Raw genomic sequence first — 18,658 nt, 5'->3', positions numbered from 1 at the left:
AATGCCTAGAGTGGTAGTGCATATGGAGTCACAGTCCTTCAGTAGAACCAACTTCATTGGCGTGCAGTCACACAACCCGAGGTAGCGCATAGCACACGCGGTACAACATGGGCGATAGCCTGGCCTTGACCGCGTGCTGTCACACAACCAGGGCAGCGTGCAGTGTGCAGTGTGCGCTGGAATGGAGCACAGGTTGAAAGAGCTGCGGTAGGGGCGGGCTGAACTGTTGTTTTTTTTTGAAGGCCCAATGCACCAAGGTGGGTGGGCCAAGACAGCCAGTGAAGTCTACTAACAGCGGGCAAGGTAGAACTAGGCCCCGGTGGAGGAAGCACACGTCTAGTTGTTAGTATTATTATTTGTATTATTATTTTTTACTGCAAAAAAACCCAAAACATAACAGCTGAGCTGTGGGGTAGAGCAGTCACCACGCCAGGTGGGTGGTGGTGGGAAGAGTTATTTATTCATTTCTTTTTTAGGTCAAGCGCACTGAGCGGGCGGGCCGAGTTGCTCAAAGATTATAGCTCCGTTCACAGAAGCTGAGCTACTGATTCCAGGGAAGCTGAGGTCCAACAACATTTTTCAAAAATAAAGCAGGGGAACTCCAGTAAAGCTCGAATGAGAGCTCTTTCATACAGACTCAATCACAGCAACTGATTCGTACCTTACCTTTCTGCGGTGAGGAGCAAATGAGGAGTGACTATTTGCTCCTTCGGAAGGCAGAATCGGACATCACCTCCCGGAGGGGCCTTTCGGCAGCTCTGACATAAAATACTCAGTGAATATGGGTATGGGTAGTGACAGGCATATACGAAAAGTATTGTTGGTGGTCATCTTCGAATTGAAAGGCAGCTAAAAATCTATGACCTAATTTAATCGTGACTGTGCCCCTTGGAATGTGCTTGTAGCCAAATATCTTCTCAGAAGAAGCCTAACCTAAACAAAGGCCCCTTGCTTGTAAAGTCTTATCTTATAGGAGGTCTTGGTACCAGAAGAATGTTTTAGCAAGCAAGGCAGGACTTTCTTAAATAAACAGATGGTTTAACTCAGAGACAGGTTGGCTTTTTATTCTTACCTGAAGAGGGTGATAGAACTCCATAGTACCAGAACAATGTATTTTAAACCAAGGCAGGGCTAACTGAAAGAACAGGTGTTGTAAATGAGGGGCAAGTGATAAGAATTCCATAGTACCAGAGTAATATATTATTAGTTTTAGAGATGACCTCATATATTCTGGATTTAGAAACATATGGAAAAGCTTGGTATGGCATATGATTTGTTTTAAGGAGTAGCCTGACACTAGCACATATATTATTAATTTTAGAGATGTTAGTTTGCACAGACACCAGACTGCCTGGATTGTCTATGAGATGGCATTCGAAGTAGATCTGTGATCATTCGATCCATTTAAGTGTTAATAATATAGTAAATATACACTCTGAGTTGTTAATCTTTGAATAAACTGAGTCTGTGTGATTATTTTTGATTGAAGGTTGTCTAGGTATGCAAAAATCTGTAAGCCAGTACTCGAACAATCCACTATTTAAACCATATATTTGTTCTCCTGAAAAAGCCTGCCCTGGTTCTCTTAGAGAACGAAATAAGTACTCGAACATGACCGTATGTTAGCCTCTATAACGTCCATTGAACAATAAAAGGCAGTTGAGGTTACTTAACAACTTCCTGTTTTTTTATAAATAATTAGGGGTCTACCTAAATCGCGATTTCATGGAAATCGTGAAACTGAGGGGCCAGCGCGAAATTCACCTCTTTTAGGGGAATGCATACCGAACAAGTATGGAGAGGAAAGAAAAAGAAACCTTATTTAAATAGACAAAATATGATCTTCCTTCTGTAGACAGGCATTTTTTATTGTGTGCATTGCACTTAAGCAAAAAACAAACAAATAAAACACATCCACAAATAACATTTACAAAAAAAAAAGTGGTTAACGTTCTTGTTTACTATTCAAATGAAAACAAAGTTTTAATCAGCCTATCAGTGCATCTGTACTGATTAACTGTGACCTGTACTGTGAAGTAAGAGGTAGGACAAAGTCAGTGCTGCATCGTTTTGATTTAGGTTGCTAAAATCTGGTTTTCAGCATTGGAGATAAAATAGTATAAACGGATGACAAAGCAAAAAAAGCAAAGTATATTTCGGTGATTGATCGTGTCAAGATATTTCCCAAAGAAACTGTATATGCAGATAGTGGTAATTGTTTTGCATATCTTAATATGTCTTTGGAGAAAATACGATTGATCGTTATATAGCTTCAGAATCACGCATTAAAGAAAGTTAAATCAGTACTACAACGATCTAGCACAGCCACCTCACTTCAACCTGCTGCTTACTTTTTCACAGTTGTTGTAAATTAGACCTGAACAGCCACGTTTTCTTTGTTTTGACTCAGTACTAATAAAATAAATGATTAGATGGGATAAATAACATGACAATGAACATGCTGCATGTATTGCCTTTATTAAAGTATGCCAGATGCCCTTGGGTAAGTGAGTTTTGGGGCTGTTTCTAATCGATTTCCACATCTGTATAACTTGGCAAAGCTTTGCTATAACTTGCCTTTAACACAATGCTTGCATTTAACACATGACATCACTCTGTTTCAGTAAGGAAGCACGTACCACTATTTTAGGCTGTATAGTGTTCTGAAATACTGTCTACTTAGGGTTATTTAATGTTTAAACAGGTCACAGAATTTCTGCGAAATCCTAATTTTATTCCGCAACCTACCTGTGAAAAATACGTACATTTATTGAGATTTAAGTAGACCCCATATATACAATAATTGGATGAAAGTTATATTTGCATCCTGAGCCATTCAAAAAAATAACAAGGCATAATACCACAGTAGTGATGTCAAAAAGTGATAATTCCTCTAGAGGAAAATATATTTGAACTTCACCCATTCGACTCCTCGAGACCATCACTTTCAATTCAAACACAAAATGTCTCATTTTCAACCACTCAACAATACCTACAGTACAGAAATGTTCAATAATGATCAACAAAACGAGAATACAAAAAAAACGGTACATTTGTATCTCAGAGAAACTGGAGAGGAGCAGGACATTAAAACAAGGTAAAGGCAATCATCCAAATAAAGCTGATGACGACTGAAAACGGATAACGACATAGAACATCTGTAAAGCACTGAAACACTACATTTAAAAAAAAACAAAAAAAAAAAACAACTGTACTGCTGAGCCTCATCTTCTTTGATATTAGCATCACAGGCGTATCCATGTATTATAAAAAAATAATAATAATAGATGGGCCTCTTCAGTAAGTTACAGGAAAACAATTCCGTCTCAGGTTTCTGTGACAGTTTATAAATGACTCGATCAGTCTCGTAATTTATGATGTCACAGAAACCCTAGATGGAATTATTTTCCTTTAACTCACTTAAGTCCATCTATTATTATATGTATTCTGTATATAAGTATAAAGATTTGTTTTTGCTCAGAGCAAACTTTCCAATATTTTGGTATGTTTAACATACCTTTGTCAAGGGAAAGTGTGTTTGAAAACAAACATTGGCGGTATTTATGGCAGTGTTACCACATAATGAGTTCAACCTAAAACTTTATATTTCTTTCTATCTACACACAATGCAAGCATGGAAGATCTGTAATAAACTATAAATAGGTATTTCGAGTGTGCATTATGCTACAGCAAGTATTAATCACACACACACACATATATATATATATATATATATATATATATATATATATATATATATATATATATATATATATATATATATATATATCTGTCTTTGTGTCAGCTGCTCTACAATTGTCTTTTTTGAAGTTGTACAAACAGAGATTCTAAGTATTTACAGAACCAGTAATTGCTTTATACAGGCTGCTCCTGTCTATGGAACCTTGTTTATGGGCTTAAAAAGGTTAGTATACGATTCAGTACTATTAGTCAAGCAGCGTCCAGCTCTAGCAGGCTTCTGTCATACAGTAGATGCCCACTGGAACATCACAGCAGCATGAGCTTTCAATAAAACTTCAAATCAATCCGTGCAAGTGCCGTTTTTTTTCATTTTGACTTAACGTAATGAAAGCTCAGTTGACATATATTGGACAGCAAATATTACTCAAAGATACAACTGGTCCACGTTTATTTTATTAGCCCCCAAAACCAACCAATCAATAATTTGTGCCGACGAAAGCAAATTAGTATCCATTCAGATACCTGCACTGTTCATATAAACTATACTATGCTCGGACAGGTAAAAAGTTATTTGTTTATAAAGTTGTTTTTTTCTCTCTCTCTAATTATGTATGTGATCCTTTAAGAACTTTTTGAGACTATTTACCTAACTAGTTAACCCAACAAATCATTACAAGTTCTAAGAAAAATCGATGAAATCTTTAGATCCTTCATTGACGGGCACTGTCACCTAGACAGACGCTTACTGACAGGAGTAGCAGGAAAATTGTATTCTTAGAGACAATTCTTCATTTGAGGACAACCTGTCCTTTTCTTGTTAATTAATTTATCTCTAAAGTTTCTAATGCAGAAATGAACTCTAACTAGTTATTTTGTCATTTTCATTATTTTTACTTTTTTTATTTTGATTTATTTTTTTTATTAAGCTCTCCTACACCAGAAACTGCCCAGAGCTAAACCATTTCATAAAGACATTGATACAGACTGCTGGCTGAATCATTCATTGAACAATTTTACTAGTTTCTCTTAGTATTTCTATAAATCACAGATTCCGGTACTCGAAAGCCTGCACTCTCATTTGCATATTCGGACTGAAGACGACTCAACTCCCAAAAACAGCCTTGGGACGCACTGCATTGTAACCTGCCTGCCAGTGTCCATACTCCATTTTTTAAAACTACAACTACGTAAAACATAAAGCACAAGGGCTCTCTGCAACAATGCACATCATATCCATACAAACAAATTTTAAATTACCTTATGGTTTTACCAGGATCTGCTTCAATGGACCAGGTACATTGCAGGTTATTGTCATATGGCGCAGGGTAACCAGGTGACAATATTCTTCCAGAAGTAGCTCCTGTAATGTGGCCTCCACATTCAGCTAAATACACAATGAGAAAACAATATATATATATATATATATATATATATATATATATATATATATATATATATATATATAAAATAAACTCAAAAAAAAAAAAAAAAAGTATAAAAAACCCCAGCTAACATCACATCATACAGTATAAGATGCTTTTTCACTGCTCATTTTATGGTTCCCATAGAAAAAAAAGGGTGGTGGTTTGTGCATATCTTAATTGCTTGATTTAATTTAACACCATACAAAATAAATCAATTTTTAGTAAATCCAAAGGAACATCGTTTAGCTTATATCAGTTTGATATTCTGTATAAAAACAAGCAACATGTGTTTACAGTATACATACAATACTGGGTGGAAATCATTTACCACTGTATCTGACAATGAACATTGTACATGTATTAAGAGACTTCTCCAGACTTAAATCTCCCCTGGTATCAATGTTGCCTGGAAAAATGATTCATGTACCTTATGTTATGCTTCTGATTAAACTGATTTAAGATTTAAACTTCACAGGATTCTTGGACCTTAATTTAACATCTATTCCTACCTGTAACTTTACAACCCTTTATCTATCATTTTTGCAATAAAACACAAACCCATTTTCAGATATTGTTTTTTTCTATCTATGCCAGTCAGCATTTATTGTCTCTGGAATATCACATATCATAGGATCAGTCATACTTTTTCCAACAGATTCCAGTATGTCTCCGATGGAGAGAATGAATTGGTATTATCTCAAGTTATCAGCAGGGGATTCCACAGGGTTCTATTTTAGGTCTCTTGTTATTTTCTTTATATATGTTGCCATTAAGCTACATCATTCACAGACATGGAGTTAGCTTGCATTGTCACGCCAATGACACACAAGTGTACTTGTCTGTAAATCCAGGCAGCCCCTCTACTGGGGTGTTATTAGTTGCATGCCTTGCTGATATAAAGTGTTGGATGTCAGATACTTCAGTACTCCACAACTTGGAATGGCTTTCACACAGGAATGGAAAATTGTTTCATTGACTGTAATTGCATTTCAGCTACCTCAACTATAATGGCACTCATATTTAGGCCAACAGCTGCTGCAAAGTAATTTTTTGTCTTAGGTTTCCGAAAGCCTAGAATAACCTACGTATGGCAGTAAAAATGCTCCCAGTTTACACAAGTGGTCAGTTTTAAGACCTTTTCTATGACTGTAATTAACACAATTCATAGGTTTTGCTTTGCTTTTACATGCTTTTTTATATTTTAAGGCTGGTTCATACTTCAGTTGTGAGCTGCAAACTTATGCATTCACAAATGATCCCAGTAAATCTTACCTAATATGGTATGTTTATCCGTCATAATCTTAGATCTCTCTTTTTCCTATACGAAACACACACACACACACACACACACATTTTGAAATGTAATTCTGAAGTTGAATTACATTTTTAATAGTAATTTAATTGAAATTTAGTGAAGAAAATGTATCGAACGATCCTTCCAGATACTTTAATGCTGCACTTCCGGTCAACTTTGAATGGTCACATGAAGGAACTAAGTAGATATAGAAAACACATCCAAATCAGTGGTCTGTACACAAAGATGACCCAATGCATGAAGCTTTTTGGGGTTTAAGTTATTTTGAAGAAAATAAATCGCTAATATATATTTTTTAAGTTTTTTTTTTTTTACCTATACAAGCAGGTATTGGTTCGTCCCACACTCGTCGATCTCCACTTAGACAGGTCAAGGTACTGCTGCCATGCATTGTGTATCCAGGGTTACAGCTGTACAACACAAACGTATCAGCAAAATATCCATCATCTTGAATCTTGTAACCATAGGTAGGGATTCCTGGTTCCTCACATTTCACAAGGTCAAAACCTGAAAACATAAGGTATAAACTTTGTCACTTTTTATAAGACAGGTCTCAGGGATAGTTTTTTTTTTTTTTTTTTTTTCCAAGGCCGTCCTGGGAAGAGATTCTCTATGGACCATCAAGATATATTTGTTTTCAGTATAATAGTTTTAAAACGGGATAAGAGGCTCTATTCAAAATGTTTGAAATATAATTTCAAGCTCTCTTCAATACAATCAAGAAATGTCAACTTCAACTCTTTTTTCAGTATTACAGCAAACAACAATTTGATCAATAACTTTATTTAATATGTCAACTGTAGATTGCAAATCGTTCTGTGAATCATTGCAATCATTTCAAATTTAAATGCCATTGCAGCTGCTATATCAGTTATCTTTCTTTCTATCTTTGACTTTAGTAATCTTGATCAACCCCTGATTCCTTCAAGGGCTATTTTAAGGGGTGCTTAGAAATTTATAAACTCAAGAAAAAAGTATTTATCACAAACATTCACATGCATTACCACGTCAAAAGAGATTAATAGTAAGGTTCTAATAAAATTGATTGATTCTTTTTGTAGCAGCCACAGTTACTCCTTTTTAGCTGATATCCCACAAGGAATGCATATCATCTTTTAAAAAGTATAAATTGACACTACAGAGACCTACAATATGACAGTGTTACAAATACCTCAGTAATGTCAACCCTTTTTAATTCTAAAAGAGTCATATATGTGTTAAAACAAACAACAACAACAAAAAAAAACCCAAAATATTAATTTGTCTGGTATGTTATCTATCACAATATTACTATTAAGTAGGCAATAGCATCAGCCTCTCCATCTGATTGTTGCTGTAATGTCTTTGGTAAGGGTATTTTACTCGGTAACGAATGGTACAAGAGTAGTATTAGTGTTGTCTGCAGAGTTGTTTTTAAAGAGAATGTATGTGTGCTTACTCTTTATGCAACCAGAAAAGGGAGTTCGATTCTATGTTATTTAAGCTAAAGGTGACAGAAAGAATGTAGTAATTCACTTAGAATGGTTCACAAGCAAACAGTTTGTTTGTTTTTGAAAATAATAATCTGTCATGTTGTAACTTTGCAAGTCTATTTGGATTTGCAATTCTTTGAATTATATATATATATATATATATATTATATATATATATATATATATATATATATATATATATATATATATATATATATACACACACACACACATTTAAATAAAGACGACCGGCATAAACATACAGTTAGTTGCATGAGTTATTACATACAGTATGAAAAAAAATACTACATGTAATAACTAAATAAATACTTATGCTCTTTAAACTATGAGGGGAATGCACAAAACCTTTTACTCCAAAGTGTAACTTGCATAATTTTTATGAAATGAGAAAACACACTTTAACGTTTCAAAACTAGAAAGTAATAATGATACAATGATATGTCTCAAATTTATTTTGGGCAACCACCCTTGCTATACCTGTCCAAATCCAACATGTATTATTGTAATGATAATATTTTCGACCAAGTCTGTAGACAAGCATTTCTTTTTTCTCACATTGAACTCGATATGTCAGTTTTTTTTTTTTTTTTTTTTTTTAACTTTTATATATATATATATATATATATATATATATATATATATATATATATATTATATATATATATATATATATAATCAAATTTCTGTTAAAATAGGTTTATTTTATTTTTCTGTTAAATAGTTTGAACCTTGGAATAAGCTTCTGATATCATTTTTCAATAGTTTTGTTTGCACTGAATTTCGTTGGTTATGTGTTGGTACGTCTATATTTCTGCTGTACCAATAAGTATATTAGTGACTGTTGCGTTTGGAGTGGCAATATTTAATATAAAAATAATCACTTTTTTTTAGTCAAAAGCCCACTATAAATAGACAGAAAACAAAACAAAACAAGATACTGCAGGTATCAATTAGCCAAATCAAATTGTTTTGGATGTATGTTTTTTCGTTTTCAATAAAAACCTTTTATTATACAAATTTTGATAGAAGCTTTTTTTTTTCTTTTTTTTTTTTTTTTAATAAATAGGGCTTCTGGTTTTTGGTGTTTTATCCCCTACTTTTCTACTCTCCTTTAAGAATTCAATTGATACCTGTTAAGCCAATCACAACTGAGAAACGTGTTAATAGTAAAATTGATTTAATTTACTTTTTTTCTTGTTAATACAGTTCTGTATAGCGAGTGTAATAAAGTGTGTCCAGCATAAAATACTTTATTTTTTATTATAGCGTTAAGAAAGATTAGTAGCTTACTAACATACTGCGATCTCATTTGTACATTCTGCTTGTAAATTAAAAAAAAAATAAGGATTTGCCCATTTAGTTGTTTCAAAGAAAAAAAAAAATTAACGTTTCTCAGCTGTGGCAAATAATGTTGTTTTTCTGAATCTTAGATGAATACAGGACAACAACATGTACAGTTACTTACTGCTGTATTTTAAATGGAATCCTTTCTCAGTTCCAGTTGCATTTGTGTTAAATTCTAACCACAGGTGGTTGGAGGTGCTGTTCATGACCACGCCATGCATCTCATTCTTTGTGAAAAGGCCAAGTAGTCGAGATGAACTATCTTTGCCATCATGAACCTTTAAAAGATAAATATAATAAATCAGTGTCTTTGCTAATTTGTACATTGTATATTTGAATAGAGAAATCAACATGCTGGTGTTACATGAAAACAGGATTACATTCTTTGAATTTAGCCTGCATAACAAAGCTTCAAAATCAAGTGTTCACATTGCTATGCATTCCATCATGACACATGAACATGCAACTGTCAAAATGTTAAAAAGTGCCAGTGAACAAATCACATTTTTGTTCAACAACTTATGCCTCTAGGGCTGATTCTTCAACTTGAGATTCATTACCTGACCATATTAAATCAACCACTAACATGAGATTATTTAAATCGTGCAGTTACTTAATACCTGGTGGTTTATGCTAGTAAAGTAACAGGTAATAACACATATTTTTATATGAGTGTAATGTTTAAATCTGTTAAGATGCTTATGTCTATAATATGCCCCCCAGGTAGTCAGATCTAATAATGTTATTTATTTTATTAGCTCTTTGCATTGTTTTTTTTTTTTTTTTTTAATGGTGCTGGATTGTTTGCTCTGGTGACTGAAGTCTACTTGACTTTTCAATGGGCAATGCGAGTTTCGCCACAAGGCCCTGTCAAATTCTAATGCTAATTTCTTTCAATACTAGTAACATTATACCACAAATGGTAAATAAGTTAACTCTAATGGATGCTTTAGTTCAGATAATTATACAAACTGTAACTGTGACTGTGACAGAAATACAATGATTCTTGTTTGTAAATCTCCCTCCCGACTGTGAGGGCGCTAAGCAGCGAGAACAGAGTTCCATAGATAGACTGGTCTGACAATTCTTTTCCAGGGTTCAAGGGAACTCAGCCAGCCAGTAAGGGGACGAGACTCCATTGCAATAACTCATTGACCCGGAAGTGAAACAATGTGGCAGACGCAGATTGGAGAAGCAGTTGCACTCGTTTACCAAGGGGTCATGTGTGACAGCATAAAAGGGGACGGAGAATCGTAATCTGTTCCTTTGCATTGATTTGTTTGGATAGAACTGAGAAAGACTGTGAGAGACCCTGTAAATATTGTGAAACAGTATCGTGAGTGTTTTTTGTTTGTTTGTCTGTGTGTGTAATCGTCTTGCTTGTAACATTACGCTAGGTGGCTAACATGATTCCGGAGCTGTTACCGAGGCCCAGCACTAAAGCTGGAACAGCACTGCACTACTGTCACAAAAATAAACTGTATCACCCATCACGAGCACTACTGCACACACTCAGGACAGGTGACCATGTATGTATAATTGTGGGACAGATACATGTTGTTTATTATTATTGTTATAAGCCTCTGTTTGTTCATTACTGCATCAGTCCTGCAGCTGTTTTCACTTTGTCACAGTGCTTTATATTAAAATCATATTAGTTTTGTGATTTAACGTAATGAAGACATTTTTAAGCTTGCACTGCCATAAAACGTTCTAATAACAGGTTGGAAAAATATTGACAACTTATCCCATTAAAAGGTACAACAAGGTCATCACTTATGGTCCAATAATATATTCTAAGATTTTATTTTCAAAACCATGCATACTTCTTTAATTGTCTTTAGACCAAAGAACCATAACCTGCTGTTGCCATTATATTTTGTATGCCTGAAAGATTTGCATCATTGTAATGAATTAATCTATGAGAAACGGTAAGGCTAAATTTCTAGTGACCGTCACTCACAGGATTCACAGGGGAAATGACTGTATTTCTTTGAATTTAAGACCTCCTCGAATTTAAGATGTAGCCCAAATTTCCCTCCCTCAAATTGAAGAAAAAATCAAATAAAGATGCATTTACAAACATGCATTTACACACATAAGAAGATGACGTTTGGAGGCATTTTGCTTCTCATTTCCAGTTGTAATTACTCAAGCATGTTTTCTCTATTTTTATGAACTGTGGTATTGCTTGGCAAGGTGAACAATATGGGGGCCTGATTAGAACTGTGCCTAATACCAAAATGCTGACATTGTAAAAGCTTCTCTTTGAATTCCTCAGGACCCTGTCGCTGGTTCAGCTGCGCTGCTGCAGTGGTAAACAGGCAGGCTTGACCAGAACTGAGCTGATCGTGAGGTTCTGATTGGCAGCGGAGGTGGGGGAGGGGGGTGCTCGGAGAGTCTACACCTGTTAGAATGCAGCAGCGCCAGTTTGAGGCTACTACACCACAGCCATATCTACACAGATGGGTGCTGAGCGAAAGCTTGCTTTGTTTACATAGAGGAGGAGAAATGTATTAATGCTGGTTGAACTTACACACAGGTATGGATTCAATCAATTTTTTAAAGAACTGAGTGAAACTTGCCTGAAACTTTACAATCTCACGCAGGTGCAATATCTTAAAGCACTGTAGTATCTACTAGCACAAGATTTAAATATATCTTTCCCAGTTGTGTTTCATTTGATCCCTGTTGCCCCATAATCTGGCTCAGCAGATGCTCTTTATCTCTATTTGTTCTCTGAGCACTCTGTTGCCATAGGGAATAAGTAACAAAAGGGTAAACTGGTAGTAAAAGCATGTTACAATCAGTACTTGAAACTTGAAGAGTGATTTCATTTCTGCATTTCCAGTATTTAGTGCGTCAGTAGTGAAGACATCTCTTATCAGCACTTACCACATTTACATTTCTAAAGGGTATTGTTGGTCTCTTTAACAAAAATTGCTTCATGAATATCAAACTTGCTCCTTAATGTTCTGTGTACAGGAGATTTCAGAAAGGGACTTACCTTTTTCATTGGATCTCTTTAACCTCAACACTAAGCTTTTGTTTTCTTACAAAGGTGTTTCTTCTGGGGTGGACCATTTTATATTTGCAAAAAAAACAAACACTTTAAGGAGGTTTCAGTTAGCATGTAACGCACAATTCAGTGCTTAATTTTACAACGATGCACACTTTGAAGTGTCTTTTTTAACTCTGATGCACCAGTCTGCTGTTGGTGCCTCACCACCAATGACGCGTTCTCTTCCGGGATGTCTTGTGGCAACAATTAGCCGTGGGGAGTCTTTCTGAGCCTTGCCATTGACTAAGGCTAGACACTAGGAACAAAAAAAATGTGTATCCCCTATAGGCCAATTTTATTTATACACTTCAAAAACACAGGGAACGTGTCTACCACTGTGTATTTTGAAGTTTAATAGGACAAGATCGAGAGTAGTCTTACTTGACTGTACATAACGCTTTTATTAATTTGTTTGTTTGCTTGATTAGACAGTGGTGGCCACATTTACTGCATCACCCCATAATTTTTACTTTTACTGCTTTATCATCATATAGTTAATTTTTTCTATAGACGTTTTGTTGTTATTCGTGGTTTTATTGAATTCTCAAGTTTGCATGATTTTCTCTTCATAATGCAAAATGATTGAAAGTCAGGAATTATACAGTACAATGTTTATATGCCAAAAACTAAATGTATTTATACTACAAAAACTGTAAAAACCTGTTTGACACATTTAATACATGAATTACCAGATGTATACTGTAGTTAAAAAGTACACAGTAGTCACAAAAACGCTTGTCACAGGACACGAAATGTAACGAGTTATATAACACGCTACTTTTTTTTAAAAATTAAATAATGACATTATAATAGCTAATCAGATATCTGTGACCCTTACCTTAAGGTTGTCCCCCTCCTGCAACTGAAAGTTTATAGCACTGAGACTTATTCCTTTCCCTTTTTCAGTCTCAATTTTGTAGATGCACTCATGATTATTTTCATAGTTGGATGGGTAATTGGGAGATAACAGTATTCCTTCGTTTCCAACTGCAAATGCTCCACATTCAGCTTAAAAAAAAGGAAATGAAAAAAGAAAAGAACAAGATAACTTGCTAATTAAAAAATGTCAAAGTAACGCAATTTGCAAATGGTGGCATGGTGACATTTCTTCTAAAACAGATTTCAAATTTGGTACACAGCTTGTAAAATACTATATTTTAAATATGTGCACACCATTAATATTAAACCAAAAATAAATTCAATAAAATGATTAAATAAATATACAGTACAATCAGATGCAAAGAAACATAATCATTGTTTTATGTTTAAAACTCTACTAACCATCATGATGTGCCAAGACCAAATCTCTAGGCATGATTATTAGTTATTTGATGTGAACAGTGATTGGTTAGAACAACTACAAAATGGAACTAAAGGTTAGTACTAGTCATGTTTCAAGTATATAGATTTGCATTCATTAAAACAGTAATTAAGCATGTTATTTGCAATTCAGTGAGTAAGGAAACAGCAAGATTGAGCGTTGTGAATTTCTAAAAATATTTATTTAATGGGTAAAGATAGGATTAAGTGTGGCCAATGATTTCAGTAAGGGATACTGTTTGAGTGTCATTAGTAACTCAAAACTGATGAGTATTTTCTTACCAATTCAACACTTAAAACGCCACTTAAAAATTTCTTCAGAATTGATTTTTGTTCAATAATGAGATTCAATTGATTGTTAATCTGGTAATTGGATTTTTTAAATTTTCTTTTTTGTTATGCTTCAAACAGTTAAAATGTTTGTCTTTCACATTGTGGTAATGTTGTCATTCCTCAGAGTTTGAGTTTGAAATCCCACTTAGAGACAAAATTGTTTGTTGTAAAAGAAGATAATAGTGAGGACTATGTTTTATATGCAGAGCATGAAAATGGAATTAGAAAAAAATTAATAATAATAAAAAAAACATAGAAACATGAACCAACAACAGAAAATGTTATTTATCACTTTGCCAAACCTAAAACAGATGAAGACCTAAATATCAGCAATCAGTTTTCGAGACGTACTCAGGCAAAATGTAAGCTTGTTTGAACAGTGGTTAAAAAAAGAAATGTAAAAGCTTAGTTTACATGTAATGTCCATGTAATTGAGATTTACGATGATGAAATTGATGTTGTTCCTGAAACTGTCCAGAAGAAATGTGAAATACAAATTAAAAGGGGGATGTTTATATATAAGTAAATGCGTAATTATGAAAAAAAAAAACATTATGTTAATGTATAATTCTACTACTTTTCTCAGAGATGAAAGTGAGGAGAAGTTAAAAAAAAAAAAAAAAAACTGGCATGAATCTGGGATCCACTGCTGTGTTGGATTCATTACTCAGGAACCCAAATTGAATGAAGTTAAGATTCAGATTACACCTGAAATTAGAATGTATACCAAATAATAAGTGAACTTTAACTGCTGGTATCAGAAACCCAGAGATGCCAATACTAGAGAGTGAAAAATATATATTTAGTTTCAAGTGAAATCCATTTTTTCATACCTGTGCACAAGGGCTGAAATAAATGCAGTACAACATGTCTTTTCTTTTAATGTTCATGTTCCTTGGCTCTCAAATGCAACTTATTTACATCAGAAAGTCACTCCCTTTTAATTGTTAAAGGTAAAAAAAAAAAACTATGTACACTTCAAATATTATCATTGAACCTACAAAAGAAGCCACAAAAAAAACTGTAGGAACCCCACCAATACTTTAAGTTGTGCATTTATTTACATTGTCGTACTTTCTGGTGTGTAAGGGTTCCCGTAATAGTGGCACTAAGGTTATATATACTGGACGTGATGGCGGGAAGGGGGCAGACCAGAGAATCGAATGTGTACGTCGCTAGATATCGTATCTATGCGGGCAGCTAGCTAAAATACATTAAGGCTCAAGGTTAATAATATATACTGACCCCCGGTTTGGACACTCGAATCATCTTCTACGCAAGGGTGCCCGTGCTGCTACGAAGCCCTAGCCTTTGTCCCAGTACACTGTAACCACTGGTGAGTCTGAACTGTTTGAGTTGAACTATTCAAAAGAGCCAGAAGGTCGACCATGGAATAAAGCCCATAAAATGAATACTTCAGTCATGCAGTGTGTTATTGGACAGATATGGAGCACCATTTGTGCCAAAATTATCCGGCCGTTAGTTTGTCAATTTGTTTTTCAATTCGTTTGTTAATTTGTGAATTGGTCAATTTGTCCAGCAATTCGTCCATAAATTTGTCAAGTCATACAGTAATTCATAAACGTATTTGTTAATTCATCTAATAATTAATGTTTCAATTCATTAATACGAAAGGCTATACGGCTCTGCAAATTTCCAATCAACCAGACAAACTTCCAACTGTCAATCCAGCACTGTGCCAAAAACACTGCAACATTTCTAGCCAATGGAAGCACACACTAATATTTTAACCAATGAAAATCCAGCCTCACTTAAAACTGCTTCAGCCAGTAATATTTAGAAGGGCGTTTCTATTTAACAAGATACTCGACTCTGCTGATTTTCAATGGAGACACCCATCTCACTGCGTGCAAAGCATTGTGGTATATAGAGAGTTAGGCAAAAAAAATTCTATGGAGAGTCAATGCAGGCATACAAAATGTTGCTGGTTTTCACCATACAAAAAAAAAATGCTGTTAGTTTGTTCACTGTACTATATTGCTGTGTCTTGATAATATTTTATGTTGTAATGTTATATATTTCTAAAGTAACCGGTGTTACCGGATTGTTAAATTATTTAATCAATACGCTACTTTATAGTGATGTTTCTGCGCATGCGCCATCAAACGGGACAGTGCTCGGAAAATAGCATTTTTCATAGTAACTACGTATTGTCATAATTTGCTAATGTTGCCGTTTTCTTCAAAAGGCCTTGGGCAAAGGTGAAATCTACTTCAAAAGTTTTATGCATTTTTTTAACATGGCGAAAACCAGCAACATTTTGTATGCCTGCATTGACTCTCCATATATATATTTATTTTTTGTCTAACTCTCCATATACCACAATGCTTTACGTGCAGTGAGACGGAGGTCTCCAATGAAAATCAGCAGAGTCTAGTATCTTGTTAAATAGAATAGCTTTTTAAACACCCTTCTAAATATTACTGGCTGAAGCAGTTTTAAGTGAGGCTGGATTTTCATTGATTAAAATATTAGTGTGTGCTCCCAGTAATTTATTCTGTCTACATGTTTTCTGCAGAGAATATGGCTTTCCAACACCTTGCACCCTCTTGATCCATAATCAGGGGTTCACATAACTAGTATGCAGGTATGCATGCAGACCAATAAAAAAAAAAAAAATATGCGGACTTAGTTATTGTTTAATAAGACACAAGTGTACAGTCAGTATCTTTTTAACAGGAAAGCATTTATAATAAAGGAAGAGACAGTGCTCACAGTTTGATGGTGAGCTATACATGCCTAATGAATTGATTATTCCAGGAGATTGGAGGTCTACAGACATTAACAATGTCTGCGATAAATAAATAAATAAATAAATAAATAAATACAAACATCACCAACTGTCAGAAATGTGTTAATAGCTTAATAGAAATTAAAGCGTCGGGAACATTTTTTTTTTTTCGCACCTGATTTGCATTGATCACATGAATAGCCCCAGGGACTGAGTAAAAGCGGAAAACCACCAATCAGCAAAGATTTTTCATCTGTTTACTTTAATATGAAATACTGGCACACAGTAACTTTTAGTTAGAAGATATGTATAGTTAATCAACTAAAAGATCAAAGAGTGACATCATAGCAATGTTTTGAACATTGTTGAAAATATAAGGGTACCTATGATAGTAATGTACATTTTCAGAGGGAAAAGTTAATCTACTCTTAAGTCTCAATCTGTTTTAAAATATATTACAGTAACTCCTTCCCACACACAAACATATCTATTTTTATTTTAAAGCATTATTTCTGGTACCCAGACTGTGTTTAAAGTTCTTGGTTTGCTTGTCTTACTTTTGATGTATTTTATTTGATTCAATTCATTGGTTCTTGCACATCAGTAGTGTCTTTGGGGTTATTTGTCATCTCCGTGATTTGGTGAAGCAGCTGGTTGGTTAATAATAGAAAATAAGGCATGGAAGGGGTGGAAATAATTTCACTATCTAAGTGAAATACCACAGCAAGTGCAAGACTACCTGAAAGTAAAGGTATTTTCACACCAAGGATGTTGTGTAAAAAAGAAAAAAAAATAACATACTGTACATATGTACATATACAGTATGCAGAATATACATTAATGTGGGTAAAAATTGTTACTCAAATGATTTCACAAGCTCAGCTGGGGTGAGACTTTACTATTTTACATGACAGTAACATAAGATCTGGGTTTATCAAACCATTTTATAAATAATCAGCTGTTCAAATTGATATCACACGGTTCCATTATGTACAAATCAACTGATCATACTTTTTATACTTTCAAGATGTATCCTATGGTTTAATTCACGTGTGTAGACAGCATGCGTTTGTAGACAGCAAGCCTCAGGCAGCAGAAAATAAAGTAAGCCTCCACTAACAAGGTACTCAGGAAGAGTGGCTGAATAAATCCAGAACACTGATGAATAGAGGACTATTGTTTTATTTAGCATTTTTGGAATCATAACAAATGGTTCTTCAGTTAATGATTCCAGTAGGTAATGCTAAAGTAAAATTTTCATCCTTACATTTCTTTGATGGGTTTATTTAAGGGACAGGAGCTAAGTGAGCGGAAAGATATGATTGCGCTTGAGTACTTTTGTACTTGAGTGGTTTCTTCCCTCCATCTACCTAAGAGAGTCACCCTCTAGGGGGTAATGCACGACACAAGTTTCACCTGCTCCCCAGATGGAGAAGCTGTTGCAGAGGTATAAGTTGGAGGGGAAGGAGTTATTGCTGAACCTCTGTATGTCTGTGTTCCCAGACCTCCGATGAAAGCCACATTTTTATATTTTCCATGGAATCTAAGGTCCTGCAAGTACTGTTTAAATGGTGCTTAGTTATTTACTTTACATATCTAAATATTACAACATTGTAATCATCCTGCAGTTGCTGCTTGCAGAAATTATAACTGAGTTTTTAATGTTTCTAATCCTAACACTGACAACGCGGCTACGTTTATTGTTATTTTTTGCCACTTAAGTTTCTTTTGCTTTTAATTATACAAAAATCATAATTCCTCAGTTCATGGTCTCAGGAGAGATTAATTGTTTGTATTTATCCACTAGAGAAACGTTGTACTATAAGGTAAAATAAAGCACCTTCTCTATTGTGTTTTCTTTATTTCTTTTGCAGAGTAGCAGTTATTCATTATGTATTATTGAAAAGGATTTTA

The 18,658-nt window shown here is 34.5% G+C and overlaps 1 protein-coding gene across 1 annotated transcript in view; it reads right to left on the bottom strand.

Moving 5' to 3' along the window:
• The window catches only part of LOC121316386 (CUB and sushi domain-containing protein 1-like), a 590,542-nt gene that overhangs the window by 120,927 nt on the left and 450,957 nt on the right, over positions 1-18,658 (bottom strand). The window contains exons 25-28 of the mRNA XM_041251464.1: positions 13,178-13,347; positions 9,400-9,556; positions 6,757-6,948; positions 4,960-5,086 (exon numbers count right to left, since the gene is read on the bottom strand). Coding sequence (XP_041107398.1) covers positions 4,960-5,086; positions 6,757-6,948; positions 9,400-9,556; positions 13,178-13,347 — 646 coding nt within the window. The remainder of the gene's footprint in view (positions 1-4,959; positions 5,087-6,756; positions 6,949-9,399; positions 9,557-13,177; positions 13,348-18,658) is intronic.

The sequence above is a fragment of the Polyodon spathula genome, chromosome 5 (assembly GCF_017654505.1).
Source record: "Polyodon spathula isolate WHYD16114869_AA chromosome 5, ASM1765450v1, whole genome shotgun sequence".
Lineage (NCBI taxonomy): Eukaryota > Metazoa > Chordata > Actinopteri > Acipenseriformes > Polyodontidae > Polyodon > Polyodon spathula.
This window is presented reverse-complemented; position numbering and strand designations above follow the sequence as displayed.